The sequence below is a fragment of the Peromyscus californicus genome, unplaced genomic scaffold (genome assembly GCF_007827085.1).
Source record: "Peromyscus californicus insignis strain IS unplaced genomic scaffold, ASM782708v3 Scaffold_12__1_contigs__length_115047231, whole genome shotgun sequence".
NCBI classification, from domain to species: Eukaryota; Metazoa; Chordata; class Mammalia; order Rodentia; family Cricetidae; genus Peromyscus; species Peromyscus californicus.
Genome location: NW_026294413.1, coordinates 72,521,849 through 72,535,568, shown reverse-complemented (window position 1 = coordinate 72,535,568; position 13,720 = coordinate 72,521,849). Strand labels below are relative to the sequence as shown.

Genomic DNA, 13,720 nt, shown 5'->3' with positions numbered 1-13,720 from the left:
CTTTTTTATTTTTTCATACACAAAAGTTGTTAAATGGGAAAGGTTAGATTCATGACATTATTTATTTACAAGCACAGATGAATCCCTAACCTCTCCCGAGACAGTGACCCTACCTCAGCCCAGTTCAGTACTGCAACTGGAAGTAAGGAAGGTCGGAAGGAGGAATTCAGGGGAATACAGGATTAGGGGAACACATCCCATATTAAATAGTTCTATCTACATCAGTTCCTGTAGTTCTGTACAGAGCAGTGGCTGACCCCACCCCACAGGACAAGAAGTGTGGGGAGAAGGGACTGAGGAGGAGGCCAGAGCCAGCCCCTGGTGAAGTGCAATAGCAGCAGCAAGGTCCTAATGGTGCACAAGAGGGAGGGCAGCACCCCCCCACACACACTTCCCACCCCCACCCTGCCCTGGAATGTGTAAGGGTCAGGAATGGTTCTCAGGGAGCACAGAGAGGAAGGACATGGCTAGAACCATCTTTAGGATTCAGGCTTAGGGGCAATGTTTCGCCTAGTTACCCTAAACAGCAACCCTTGGAGGAAAGCAGACAGCCAGCAATGGTCTTACCTACCCTTCCAAACCTAAGTAAGGGACTGGTTCCTTCCTACCTCTCCCCAGGGGAAAGGGAGGCAGCTGCTTGGCTTCCTTGCAGAAGTCCAGAGAGCCTTTTGTAGTGTTAATGTTGCTGCCAGGCAGCCGCCAGGCACAGACTGGATCAAGGGGCTCAGGAGAAGTTCTGGACAGGATGGCTGACCTTCATACAGCCCCAATAAAGGGCCCGGCCCAAACACAGAACAGCCAGCAAAATGACAAATGCCCAGGCTGCGTAGATACCTCCATATTGCTGTGCATGCTTCCATGTGCCAAACTGACAGACGAGGAAGAAGAAAAAGAAGAGGTTACTTTCAGTGTCTGCTGCTTCAGTGTTAGGAACAGTAATACAACGCCAACTTCTGCTCCGTACCCTAGTCCCTTGTAACCCTTCAGGGACCTTTCCAAAGATCAGGTGGTTTAGCTTCCTTCCCCTATGCAAGAAAGTACTCCTGCCATCCCAGACATCTGCCAGTGTTTCTCACGTCTAACAAGTGAACCAGGATTCCTAGTAACAACTCATTTTTCTCTCTAGAGTGGGAATACCTTCTTTTACTTCTTAGTTTATTAGTCACATTTAACTTTAGTTTACCTGTACCTGAAAGTGTTCCCCCATCCTGTCACCACGTTCTTCCGATTTAGTTTGTTTTTTTAAGGCAAGGGTCTTATGTAGCCAACCTGAGCAGCCTCAAATCCTGTAGTTGAGAATGACCTTGAAATCCGATCCTCCTAAGTGCCGGGACCTAGGCTTGTACCACCATGCTTAGTTCATATGGTGCTGAGATCAAACCCAGGGCTTCATGCATGCTAGGGCAACACTCTGACCAGCTAAGCCACTTCTGGAAATGGCAACAATCCCCTCCCTGTTTTTGTGTTATAGATGGGGCCTTGCTCTGTAGCCCTGGCTACCTTAGAACTGCCTCTATTCTTAGAGTCAAGGACATACCCCATCACCCAGCTCTTTCACCATCCTTTAAGGTACCAGCTTCTCAGATCTTAGCCTGTTGATGAGACAAATAAGTCCTGCACCAGGACTACTCACAGCAAGGCCAGTGGCAGTGACTGCCAAGAGTAAGCCAAGCAAGAAACAGCAGACACATCTCTTCCGAGGATATCTGCGCCCAATAGACGACCTGTGGGGAGCCAACAGAAGTGGGGATTTGGAATAGGCCTGCTGATTTTATGCCAGACATTACCCAGTTACCAGTGCAATGCCTAACCACTTACACTTTCCTGCAGTGAGGGCACCGTGCCAAAGTTCGGTCTGTGAATTCTGTCCACTATGGAAAAAGAAAAACAACCATGGGAATAAGGTTCTCCTCAATGAGAAGCCCAAGGCAAGAAAAATGAGAAATAGGATAGTCTTTTCAGGATTTACTACTATTCCTAGTACTTGCCTCCTCCAGGGTTTCCCAATATCCCTCCTCACCAGAAACGTATTCTTGCAATGTCCACAGATGACCCTGACACCCATTGGCTGTGGTTCTGGACTCAGAGGTCCTGGATGCACAGGCCCTAGGTTGATGATTCTTTTGCTATACAGGGGGAAAAGTACGTTTTTAAAAGTTCTTCATTTTAACTGGATCTGATGACACATAGAATCCCAGCAGAACAACCAGGAATCCAAGGTGCTATACAAAGCTTCCTGCCTCCACCTCACAGGTGCTGGGACTGATTATAGGCATGCACCACCTTGCCCAGCTTCAGGTTTGGTTTGGTTTTATTTCTTTACAGTTTTGCCCAAGCATGGCCTTCCCACCTTATGTCTCTTACCAGTAGGGCCGAGGGCAGGCAATCCGCTGGGAAGTCACCTTGCAGATAAGGAGACAATTACAGGGACATCGAACATACTTCTTTCCGGGGGGTGCATTCTTGATGGGCTGGAGGACAGTGAATAAAGGAACAATGGGTATATCAGCAAGCAAGCCCGTTATCCCAACCCTCTCCAACAACATCACTGAGAAAGGAAAAGTCAAGACATTTGAGAGATACAAATGTTGCCAGCATAGTAGTCTGTAATCTCAGCACTCAGGAGGCAGAGACAGGAAGAGTGCAGAGTCTGAGGTGAGCCTGGATCATTGTGAGACTGTCTCAAAACAAAACAAAAAACAAAACAAAACAGGAGAACCCCAAAATACAAAAATCAAAAGCAACTACAACAACTGCCAGTGAGAACTACGCTTTAGGATCCAGGAGAGGTGTAAAAGTGAGAGCCGGCGGACGTTATCTTTGGTGAGCGGCTTCTGAAGACATGGCTGCTGAAGATCCAGGAACTGAAAGTGGGTGTCATGAAGAGGTCTTGAACAGGGTCTAGAATCGGAAAGAGGATCCAGGAAACGGGGGCCCATTTTTTGCAGATAGGTATAACTAACTCACAGTGGCTTCGTTGCAGACACCACATTTGACTACATGCTGATGCATCTTGCCTTCCACATTGATCGGAGACTGACAGACTCGACAGGTAATCATGGGGGCACTCCCACTATCCGGGCTAGTGAGGGGTGAGTAGGGGGGTGGGTCCTCTCCAGGCAACACGGCTGGATGCCCCTCGGGGAACGGGGGAAACGCTGAAGAGGAAGCAGATAAACGCAAATCATCATTCGGGCACTTCCCACGGGTGCTCCCCGGCGGTGGGGAACCCTCCTGACAAAGCTCGACGGGCTTCTCGTGAACGGCGGTCGGAGCGTCTCCCTCAGACCCCCTTCCGTGCCAGGCTCCGGCGGCAGGGACTGCCGCGGAGGAAGAAGGATGCCTCGCCCCGTGACAGGTGCCATGGTGCCGCACCTGGCGCCGGAGCAGGCTCCGCCCCCCTCGGGCCCGATCCGCCCCTAGGCCCCGGTGCACCTCAGACCGCCGGCTTACCCTGGGGCGGGGCATGTTTACCGGCTCCGTACGGAGGTGCGGAGGGCGTCAGGCCTCCACCGGGCCCAGTCGCGCTCCCGCCCGGGCCCGCTAAGCCGTTGCCTCCAGCCCCGCCATCGCCGGCCTCGGACAGCAGCGGAGAGCGCTCTCCGTCCGCCGCCATGGCGCCTCCCGCTCAGTCAAGCCACCAGCTAGCAGCGCCGCCGCCGCCGCCGCCGCCGCTACCGGGTCCCCACGGCGCCTGCGCGCCGCGCTCGCCCGCAGCCAGTGCCGCCCCGCCCCGCCCCGCTCACGTGACGGGCTGGCCCCGCCCCTCCGCGCTGTCATTGGCGGAGGGAAAGTAGTTCCCGGTCTGTGAGGGGGCGTTCCCTACTCCATTGGACAGCGGCGGGGCGTCGCGTCACGGTCACATGACCCGCCCGCAGCTGCTGAGTCCGTAAACACTGCACGTGACTGCGAGTTGTGCGAGCCATTGGAAGTGCGGCCATCGCGCTACCTCCGGCCCAGGTGGGCGGCGGCCCCGCACGCGTCACGTGGCCAGCCTGTCGCGTGAGCCGCCCCTCCATTGGTCCGAAGTCTCCCGTGGGACTCAGCGCCATTGGCCCAAACTTTAGCGCCAGAACGTGAGAGGGCGGCTTCCGTGCTTCCAGGCAGCCAGGCCGGGGGGTCCCGGGCTGCAGTGGGCCGCGGGGACCGCCCCGTGTCCTGGACAAGCGTTGGAAAGCCCCGGGGATCTGGGGGAGCTTAGCACGTTCTGCCTGGCATGGCACAAGGCCCCGAATTCAGCCCCCAGCTCTGCAGACAACTGGTGACATGGAAGCGCATGCCTGTACATGCATGGAAGGTTAGGAAGCCAGGGAATTCCAGGCCAGCCGCGGAAGCAGCGACATATCCTGGACAAAACAAGGTGAAACAGAACACAGGTGGGCGGGGCACTGGAAAGATGGCTTACTACTTAACAGTACTTACTGCCAAGTCAGAGGAGCCTAGTTCGGCTCCCAAGACCCTCCTAGGGTGGTTGCTACCTGAAACTCCGACTCCAGGGGATCCTGTGCCAATTGATGGCTTATCCACACACATGTGGCTTATGTGGGTGCACATGTACACATACATAAAATAAAGCTACCCAAAATTTAAAAAACAGCAGGTCACAGTGTAGGGCTGTAATCCCAGAGTTTGGAAGATGGAGACAGGAGGGTCAGACATTCAGGTTTGAGGCCAGCCTGAGCTACAGGGAGACTGCCTCAAAACCTAGTATGGTGAACATACGGGTTAGCCCAGCATCAATACTCTGGAACTAAGGATGGCTGAGGCAAGGGGATCAGGAGTTTGAGACCAGTTTAACACACACAGAGAATTGAGTGATGATGTACCTGTTCCTGCAGGCTAGTGATGGTATCTGGTGAGCTTAATGGTGACCATGCTGGAAGCCCTAGGTTACCTCTCAGCACCTAAAGAAAGTGGTAATAATTTATCTTTTTTTAAAAATGGAAATTGGACCCAGGGCACAAATATGTCAGAAAGGTACTACCACTGCTACATCCCCATCCTTCTTCAGTTTTGAGACAAGACCCTCGATGGCTTGGAACTTGGTGATTCTGCCAAGGCCTCCTGAATAAACAGATTGCAGGCATTTGCCACTATGCATGGCTGTGAAATTATAATTATTATTTCTACAAGGGTCTCTACCAGGGTTCAAGTTGGAACCGACTTGAAAGCCTTCTCCTAGAGGATTAGCTCTCATTAGCATCTCAAGGTGCCGTGCAAGCTGCCAAGGAAGAAAAGCAGTTAAAAACCCTGAGCAGTTAGCTGTAAAACCTACAAACAACAACAATGACCAGGACAGCAAGATTGGGCGCAATAGTGGTACCTGTATCTCAAGGGTAACCAACAGTCACCTAGTGAACTTTAGGCCTGGAGTCGTGTGATACTGTAAGCCAACCACTGCTGCCCTCCTAAACCAGTATAATTCCCAACAGCATTCTAAATACCTATCCATATGTCCACAAATATGTAAATATGTATAACCCACCTCCCACCCACCTCCATACACCCTGTTTAAGAAGCTTTGCAGCAGATGGAGGCCACTACAGTTCTCCACAACTAATCAAAATGCAGAGAACAACTGGCTGGTGTGCCTGTCTCCAGTTGATGCATCTACAACAACCCTTACACCTAAGGCTCAGGGAACATTTTGAAAGAGGGGAGGGCAGAAAGACTGAGAGTGAGAGGACCAGGATGTCTGGTGTACAGTCGTGTCTTCTGCATATGACAGGGATCTGCCCCCATGAAATCTTAACAGTTATTGTCTAAATAAGACCTGCACAGTTGACAGCCAAACATGGATGGGACTCTCACAAGGCCCCACCTTTAGTTGAAGAGCTACTGGAAGGCAATAGCAGCTAAGAAAAGGACAGTGCGTCTTTTCCAGGGATGGGCCCTCTGATAGAGTTTCCATCCAACCTCCAATGGTTATCCCTAAACACATACACAGATAAGCAACACTAAATCGACTCAGCAGGTTGTATTTATATATAGGTGTGTGTGTGTGTGTGTGTGTGTGTGTGTGTGTGTGTGTGTGTGTGTATGTGTATGTAAAACAATAAAGAAGATGAGATACAGGTGATGGTGGTTGTCGTCGTCGTCGTCGCCATCGTCATCGTCATCGTCATCGTCATCGAACGCCTTTAATCCCAGCACTCGGGAGGCAGAGCCAGGCGGATCTCTGTGAGTTCGAGGCCAGCCTGGTCTACAAAACGAGTTCCAGGAAAGGCACAAAGCTACACAGAGAAACCCTGTCTCGAAAAACCAAAAAAAAAAAAAGATGAGGTCAAGAAGATGAGTTTGTGGGGGCCATGAGAAGAATTAGAGGGGGAAGAGATACACGTTTGAATACTCAAAATGTTTTTAAAAATTACCCACAAAAATAATAAAAAAATGTCTTCACCACTGAAATGAAAATTATATTTTTTGTGAGTGTGCCCACTGATGGAAGGAGAGCTCATCATTTTACTTGATGTGTACTGACCCCTCAGATACCTACCTACACAAGTGTTTGTTGATTCACCTAGTAAATCAAATCCACAGATACTTTGTCATATTTGGTAAAAGGAAGTCTCGAATTGCTATTTTTTGTCTTCAGCCAAGAAACTGAATAGAGGTTATTTTTTAGTTTTTGTCTTTGTTTTGGTTTTTAAATAGGGTCTCATTCTTAAACTAGGCTGGTTTTCGATTCATGGCAAGTCCCACCTCTCCCCAAAGGCGGGAGCCACCATGCCTGACTAGGTTCTGGTATTTTTAGACACAGTTTTCCCAGGTCAGTTTCTAGCATCAGGTCCTTGAACAAGAACCCCATCACTCCCCAACACACACTTGAAGAAATAAGGAGTCTCCAAACACAAATTTAGAAAGGGTTATAGTTCTGCAAGGAACAGGCCAGTTTGCTGTTCTTGCTGATGTTTTGGTACAAAGATTTTCAAGTATTAATTCTGTGTTAATGGTAGGTTTCATTATTTGGGCCTTGGTTGTGCACAAAACCCCAAATCTACCCTTTTGTGATACCTCCATCCTTGCTAAAGTTGTAGTTTATGATCACTTAAATCTGGTTCTAGCTATGCCAAAAAGTGAAAAATAGAACTGAGACTGTAGCTCAGTGATAGAGCACTTGCCTACTATGCATTATCCTCTGGATTTCATGCCTTCCCCTACCCCTCAACCCACAAAAAGTGGAAAAAAGAGTACATTTCATATTCTTTAAAGGATTGAAGTAGAAAAAAATGAATAGAATGGTTTATGTATTAACCATTCATTTTTCATTTAGCCTGTAGGTGATGTTTTTATTATAGGTTAAATATAGGGATGTATGACTAGAAATAAAATGAAGTAAATGTTAGCCAATAGGTATTTTCTGACAAGTATGTGAAGTGTTGAAGGAAATACATGGTGGATGAATTCCTAAGTATATATTTTTATATCCTTTTGTGCTGTGTTTTGAGACAATCTCTGTATGGGACCTAGGCTACCATATAGCCCAGGCTCTACTGGAACTGATGATTCTGCTGCCTCGGCTTCCTGAATGCTGTGATTACAGGCTTGAGACACAATACCTAGTTTAGATACAGACACTGCCTCCTTGTCTTCCTTTAACCTCTCTGTCTTAACTAACCTCTGCCTATGCAGTTGTGGGGAAGGTTCAGAAAAGAATGGCTCTGTAAGTGTTCTTATGACAAAACTGTAGGTAGAGTTTTCCTGCCTGGCCCACAGTCAGGACAAATCTCTCTCACCTGCCAGTCCCACAGCCACTCAAACCCGACCAAGTAAACACAGAGACTTATATTAGTTACAAACTGTATGGCCGTGGCAGGCTTCTTGCTAACTGTTCTTACAGCTTAAATTAATCCATTTCCATTAATCTATACCTTGCCACGTGGCTCGTGGCTTACCGGCATCTTCACATGCTGTTTCTCATCATGGCGGCTGGCAGTGTCTCTCTGACTCAGCCTTCCACTTCCCAGCTTTATTCTCCTCCTTGTCCCGCCTACACTTCCTGCCTAGCCAATGGCCAATCAGTGTTTTGTTTATTAACTAATTAGCAACACATTTGCCATACAGAACATTCCACAGCACAAAACTGTTGTAAATGAAAGTCTGGGAAGTTTTTCCTTTTTTGTTTTAATTATTTTTGTATTGATTATTTGGAAATAATCACATGATGCACCCTAATCACACTAAACTCCAAGTCTTCCCATATCCCCTGTCCCCGGTCTCCCCCCACATCCCCCTGTCCCCCATGTGTCCGTGACCTGTCGCGCGCCCCCCCCCACACACACACACAAAGTACATTTTGGGTTGTACATATATTCATTGAAGCATGTTCAAATTCCTAGTGACCAGCCCTCTATGGAAGGATGAAGCTTTCTCTGTATCCATTCCAGAAACCATCAATTGAGGAGAGCCTTGTGGTGGGAACAGGGCGGGGCCAGCTCTCCCATACCATTGTCACTGCCTGTACCACAGTGCTGTGGGCCAGCAAAGGTTGGGGCCAACTCTTCTGAGATGGGCAGGGCCAACTCTTTCAGGCTCTCAGGGGTATTAACATGGCTTCAGGCAGTAGCCCAGACCACAAGAGTTCACATGGACTTCGGTGGTAACACAGCTACAGACATCAACATGGTCCTTGGTTATATCAGGACCATTGACCCACTCATGGCCCTCAGTGGCTGCATGGGCCACAAGCCTAGACATGGCCTCAGGTGGTTACATATGCCAGTCATATCAGCATAGCGCCCTAAGGCAGCAAAGCCTGAAGATAATCACCAAGGCCTCAGGCAACAGCACAGAGGACATATGATCACATGGATCTCAGGCTTCACTGTAGCCTGGGGCAGCAGCATGGACCACAGATACCAACACAGCCTCTGGTGGCATCGCAGGCCACAGTGGTCCTTCAAGGAGGTCCAATACAGAATGTGAACTTTTCCTCATCTCAGGTGGGCCTCTGTCATTGCCAGATCCTGATGCCAGGTGACAGGTTCAGGGGCTGAGTCTGCATCTGCTTAAGCTCCAGGCTGTTGTACATTACCCTGTATTTGCTCTGCCTGTGACCTTGGGCTATAGGACCCAAAGGAGGCAGTGCTTCCTGCCTTTGTGTGTGACCTCTTAAAAGGAGAGGGAGAAGGGTCACATGCATGTGACCCTTCTCCCTGCTCCTGCTTGCAAGGTGGATTCACTCCCTGTCAGATCACAGGACAACTTCAGCTGTCTGTTCTGTATTCGAGAGTGAATTTCCTCAATTTATATCTTAATAAATCCCTATTACCCATTAAATAGACTCACATGGACTGATCTTAATAAGTGGCACCCAATGGGGGACAAGAATTTTCACCCAAAACCTGAGAAAGCTTTTAAAAAGGGTTCTAAAATGGAGCCAAGAGCAGCTGCCTAGTTGTGTCTCAATACAGAGACGCAGCAGCATGCAGGCTTGAGCTACACTATGGCGGGTTCACAGTATGTGGGCTTGACCCACAGCATGGCGATTCCTGCCGCAGTACACAGAGGCATCTCCCAAGTTGTGCAGCACACTGCATGATAGATTTAGCTTTTGCTAGTACAGACAAAAAAAAAAAAAAAAAAAAAAGTTAGCCGGGTGGTGGTGGCGCACGCCTTTAATCCCAGCACTCGGGAGGCAGAGCCAGGCGGATCTCTGTGAGTTCGAGGCCAGTCTGGTCTCCAAAGCGAGTTCCAGGAAAGGTGCAAAGCTACACAGAGAAACCCTGTCTCGAAAAACCAAAAAAAAAAAAAAAAAAAAAAAAAAAAAGGATTATAGATACACAATAAGACAGATTCAGATAGGATAAACCTCTAAATGGTTTACAATGTGTTAAAAAATGTAAGAAGGCTTGGGAGAGTAAAGAGACGGTATAGACAGTCATAAAAAAAGAAATGTATAGTTTTAAAGTAATAAAGTCCTTAAAAGGGGAATAAAGTAATATAAAAAGCCACATAAAGATGGAAAGTACACAGAGAGTCTGGATACTGTATGTTACTGTGTTGTCTTTGAATTGTTTGGCAGCTGAGGAAGGAGCAACAGCTGCTAAGAGACATTTGATTATAAATGTTGCTGGATTAATCCAACCTATATATTTTGAAAATGCCTTGACTTCAAAAGTTAAGTCAAAAGATACGTTACTTTGGAGAAGGGGTTATGCTTTTATTTCCACAGGAAATGAGAAGCTGTGGATTCATTCTATGTTAGGAAAAATCATATTTGATCAAGGAAAAATCTCCAATGGGAACAAATGGCCCAGGTGATCCAACATTTCAGAGCACCTCTGTTGCAGTTTCTTCTGAGTTCTGCATCCAGAAAGGCTTTAAGGCTGCTGGCTGAAATGATCCCGCCTCACAGACTATTCCAGTCAGGACTTGACCATAATCCTAAATTTTCTCAGGGTCCCCATAAGATTAACAGCACCCCCAATAAGCAGGAAGTAGCCTAGAAAACTATGTCCACATTCCCAAAAAATGGATTATGGATGTTTGTCTTTGTTTAGGAGGTTAGTTACAAATTGCTATTGGTCATACTCAATATCTTTCTAAAAGAAAGGGGAATATGATATAGAAATGTATGATATAGAGATGATAAGATAAAAGGATAGATTATTGAATCTACTTTAATCTAAAAAGTAACTATTAATCTTACATATTTTACATTACTATGGATTTTGGTTTATTGATACAAATTTAAAGTTAATTTTATTATACTATATGTATATTTCTACTCTTATTTAGGGTATTATATTTATGCAGCTCATTTAGAAATGTAATATATAATTAAGAAATACAGCTTAATAGTAATCTTAATAGTTAAACTCATAGTCATGTTAGGTATGTTTTGATGTAATATATAATTAAGAAATACAGGGTTAGGGATTTAGCTCAGTGGTAGAGCATTTGCGTAGCATGCGCAAGACCGTGGGTTGGATCCTCAGCTCCAAAAAAAAAAAAAGAAAAAAAAAAAAAAAAAAAAGAAATACAACTTAATAGTAATCTTAATAGTTAAACTCATAGTCATGTTAGGTATGTTTTCAAGGTTATGCAGAGATATATTTCAGATAGATAGGCAATCTTCAAACACTTCAAAGACATACAGAATATGGCATTTAAAATATTTTAAGAACTTAGACTTTTCTTGACAGTGAGACACATCTGCTCCTGGCAGCACTGATTTACTTCAAAGAGGAAGATGGGCATCAAAGACACTCCATACGGAGTTTATCTTCTTCTTGGCAAAACTAGCCATTTGGGCAAGAAACTGCTCTTGCCTGGACTGCTTGACAATATGTTGTATAGACTGAACATGCAGGACCCATAGGGAAATGACCACTAAACTTTGCCTAAACAGGGTGAGATGGTCCTTCAGGTTCCTGCTTCATAGAAGATGCTGCCAGACATTCTGCAGGACACAAGAAGAAGCAACTGATGAACTTTGCCAATAGGCAAGACAACCCTTAAAATTTCCCGCTTCATTGAAAGCTATGCCAGAGACTCTTGGCCTATAGGCTGAAGATAGATGCCCCAACATTACAGAGGAACTTTGGATGACTGTCCAGGCAGCCAGATAGATGTCTTGGTCATTTCTAAAATGATGGAAGTTGCTTGCAATGCATTTCCTGTTTACTCAGGTAATATTATATCCTTCTGGGGTCTTTTTTTTTTTTTTTAAGATTTATTTATTATGTATATAGCATGTATGACTGCAGGCCAGAAGAGGGCACCAGATCTCATTACAGATGGTCGTGAGTCACCATGTGGTTGCTGGGAATTGAACTCAGGACCTCTGGAAGAGCAGTCAGTGCTCTTAACCTCTGAGCCATTTCTCCAGCCCCCCCCCTTCTGGGGGTCTTTAATGTAAACATTGACAGATAAAATGTCAACACTAGTAATCTTTTATTGTGTGAAAAAAATCAATGCTAGAAAGTCATGATACAGCATATATGCTTCCCAATAAATAACAGTGTAATTCAAGTATAAGAAAAGAAGAGTGTTGGGGATAAAGTTCAGTTGGTATCATACACAAAGCTATGGGTTCAATCCCTAGCACATCAATTGGTATGGAGATTTATGCCTGTCATCCTAGCACTCAGGTTGTATGTAGGATAAGGAAGATCAGAACTTCAAGTTCATTTTCAGCCACATAGGAAGCCTGGATGTATGGGAGTCTGTCTCCAAAAATAAATAAATAAATAAATAAATAAATAAATAAATAAATAAATAAATAAATAAATAAATAAATAAATAAAAACCATGACAACAAAATAAGATCACTTCTATCTAGTCAGGATAGCCCAGAAAAATGTTTTTTGGTTTTTTTTTAGTTTTTAGATTTTATTTTTAGACATATTTATTTTATGTTTTATGTGTATAAGTGTTTTGCTCATGTGTATGTGCACCAAGTGCATGCCTGGTGCCTGAGGAGGTCAGAAGAAGGCATCAGATCCTTGGAATTGGAGTTATGGATTGTTGTGAGCTACCATGTAGGTGCTGTGACTAGAATCTGGGTCCTTTGCAAGAACAATAAAGGCACACACCCTTTAATTCTGCATTTGGGAATCAGAGGCAGGTGGATTTCTGTAAGTTCCAGGCCAGCTTGGTGTATATGGTGAGGCACGGTCTCAATAAATAAATAAATAAACAAACAATAATATTATCATGAATGAGTAACTTGAAGTTGACTTATCTATAATAATAGTTCAGTAGGCAGAGAAATGCAAACAATATTTCTAACTTGTTCACAGTTAATAAGGCTCATTTTCTCCTGCCTCCCTTTAGTTCTTCTGTCTTTCCTTTCTTTAGTAATTATTCTTACTTCTTTTTTTATTTTTTGTGTGCATACATGTGTACACACGTGTCAATGGAATCCAGAAGAGGGTGTTAGATGCCCTGAAGTTGGAGTTACAGGTAGTTATAAGCCGTCCTGGGTGGGTGTTGGGAACCAAACTTTTCTATAAGAACAGCATGCACTCTTTAAAAAAAAAAAAAAAAAGATTTATTTTTATGTGTGTGGATGTTTTGCCTGCGTGTATATCTGTGCACCATATGCATGCAGTACCAGAAGAGGTCAGAAGAGGGCCTCAAATCTCCTGGAACTGGAGTTACAGATAGTTGTTAGCTACCATATGGGCGCTGGGAATCAAACTCAGGTCCAGGAGGAAACAGCCAATGCTCTTGCTTGCTTTTGTTTTTGCTTGTTTTTTTGAGACAGGGTCTCTCTATGTAGTCCTGACTGTCCTAGAACTCACTATATAGACCAGGTTGGCCTTGAACTCACAGAGATCTATCTGCCTCTGCTCCTGTGTGCTGACATTAAAGGCATGAGCCACCATGCCTGGCTTAGCTTTTAACTATGAGCCGTCTCTCCAGCCCCAGCCTTCATTTTTGAGACAGGGTCTCTCTCTGGCTTGGTGCTTGCCTATTAGAAACTGGGATTACATTTAGGTACCACCATGCTTGGCTTTTTTGGTGAGTTCTGGGGATCAATTTAGGTCCTCATGTTTGAGCTACAAACACTTTACTAACTGAGCTGTACCCCCCAACCCAAGTGATTTCATATCTCCATATCACAAAACTCCCTGTAAAATCCAGGGGGACATCAAGACCATATTTTAAGGATGAGGATATCTAAACTCTACAAAGTATGATCATTAGAACTGAGATTGAAGTGGGAATAAAAATCCAGGTTTATACTCATGTAATATGATAGCCAGATTGG

The 13,720-nt window shown here is 45.5% G+C and overlaps 1 protein-coding gene across 5 annotated transcripts; it reads right to left on the bottom strand.

Annotated features, from left to right (window-relative positions):
• Positions 1-43: 43 nt before the first annotated feature.
• On the bottom strand, positions 44-3,700 carry Pip4p1 (phosphatidylinositol-4,5-bisphosphate 4-phosphatase 1). 5 transcript variants are annotated; one of them, XM_052733378.1, is made up of 7 exons: positions 3,454-3,699; positions 2,968-3,158; positions 2,365-2,471; positions 1,989-2,126; positions 1,819-1,871; positions 1,634-1,724; positions 44-868 (listed from the first exon to the last, which is right to left on the bottom strand). In XM_052733378.1, exons 1-7 carry the CDS (start codon positions 3,614-3,616, stop codon positions 757-759), a joined length of 855 nt encoding a protein of 284 aa, XP_052589338.1. In that variant the 5' UTR covers positions 3,617-3,699; the 3' UTR covers positions 44-756. The 5 variants fall into 5 exon arrangements, with proteins under 5 accessions (XP_052589338.1, XP_052589339.1, XP_052589337.1 ...); XM_052733379.1 differs by having other exon boundaries at positions 2,021-2,126; positions 3,475-3,697; XM_052733377.1 differs by having other exon boundaries at positions 2,021-2,126; positions 3,454-3,696.
• Between the last annotated feature and the right edge of the window lie 10,020 nt (positions 3,701-13,720).

What these genes read in the sequence shown, in the direction of transcription:
- Pip4p1 (XM_052733378.1), bottom strand. Translation starts at nt 3,616, where the DNA reads ATGGCGGCGGACGGAGAGCGCTCTCCGCTGCTGTCCGAGGCCGGCGAT. An exon ending in TAAACATGCCCCGCCCCAGG is followed by an intron (nt 3,159 to 3,453) that starts GTAAGCCGGCGG and finishes CTTCCTCTTCAG; the next exon opens with CGTTTCCCCCGTTCCCCGAG. An exon ending in GTGTCTGCAACGAAGCCACT is followed by an intron (nt 2,472 to 2,967) that starts GTGAGTTAGTTA and finishes ACTGTCCTCCAG; the next exon opens with CCCATCAAGAATGCACCCCC.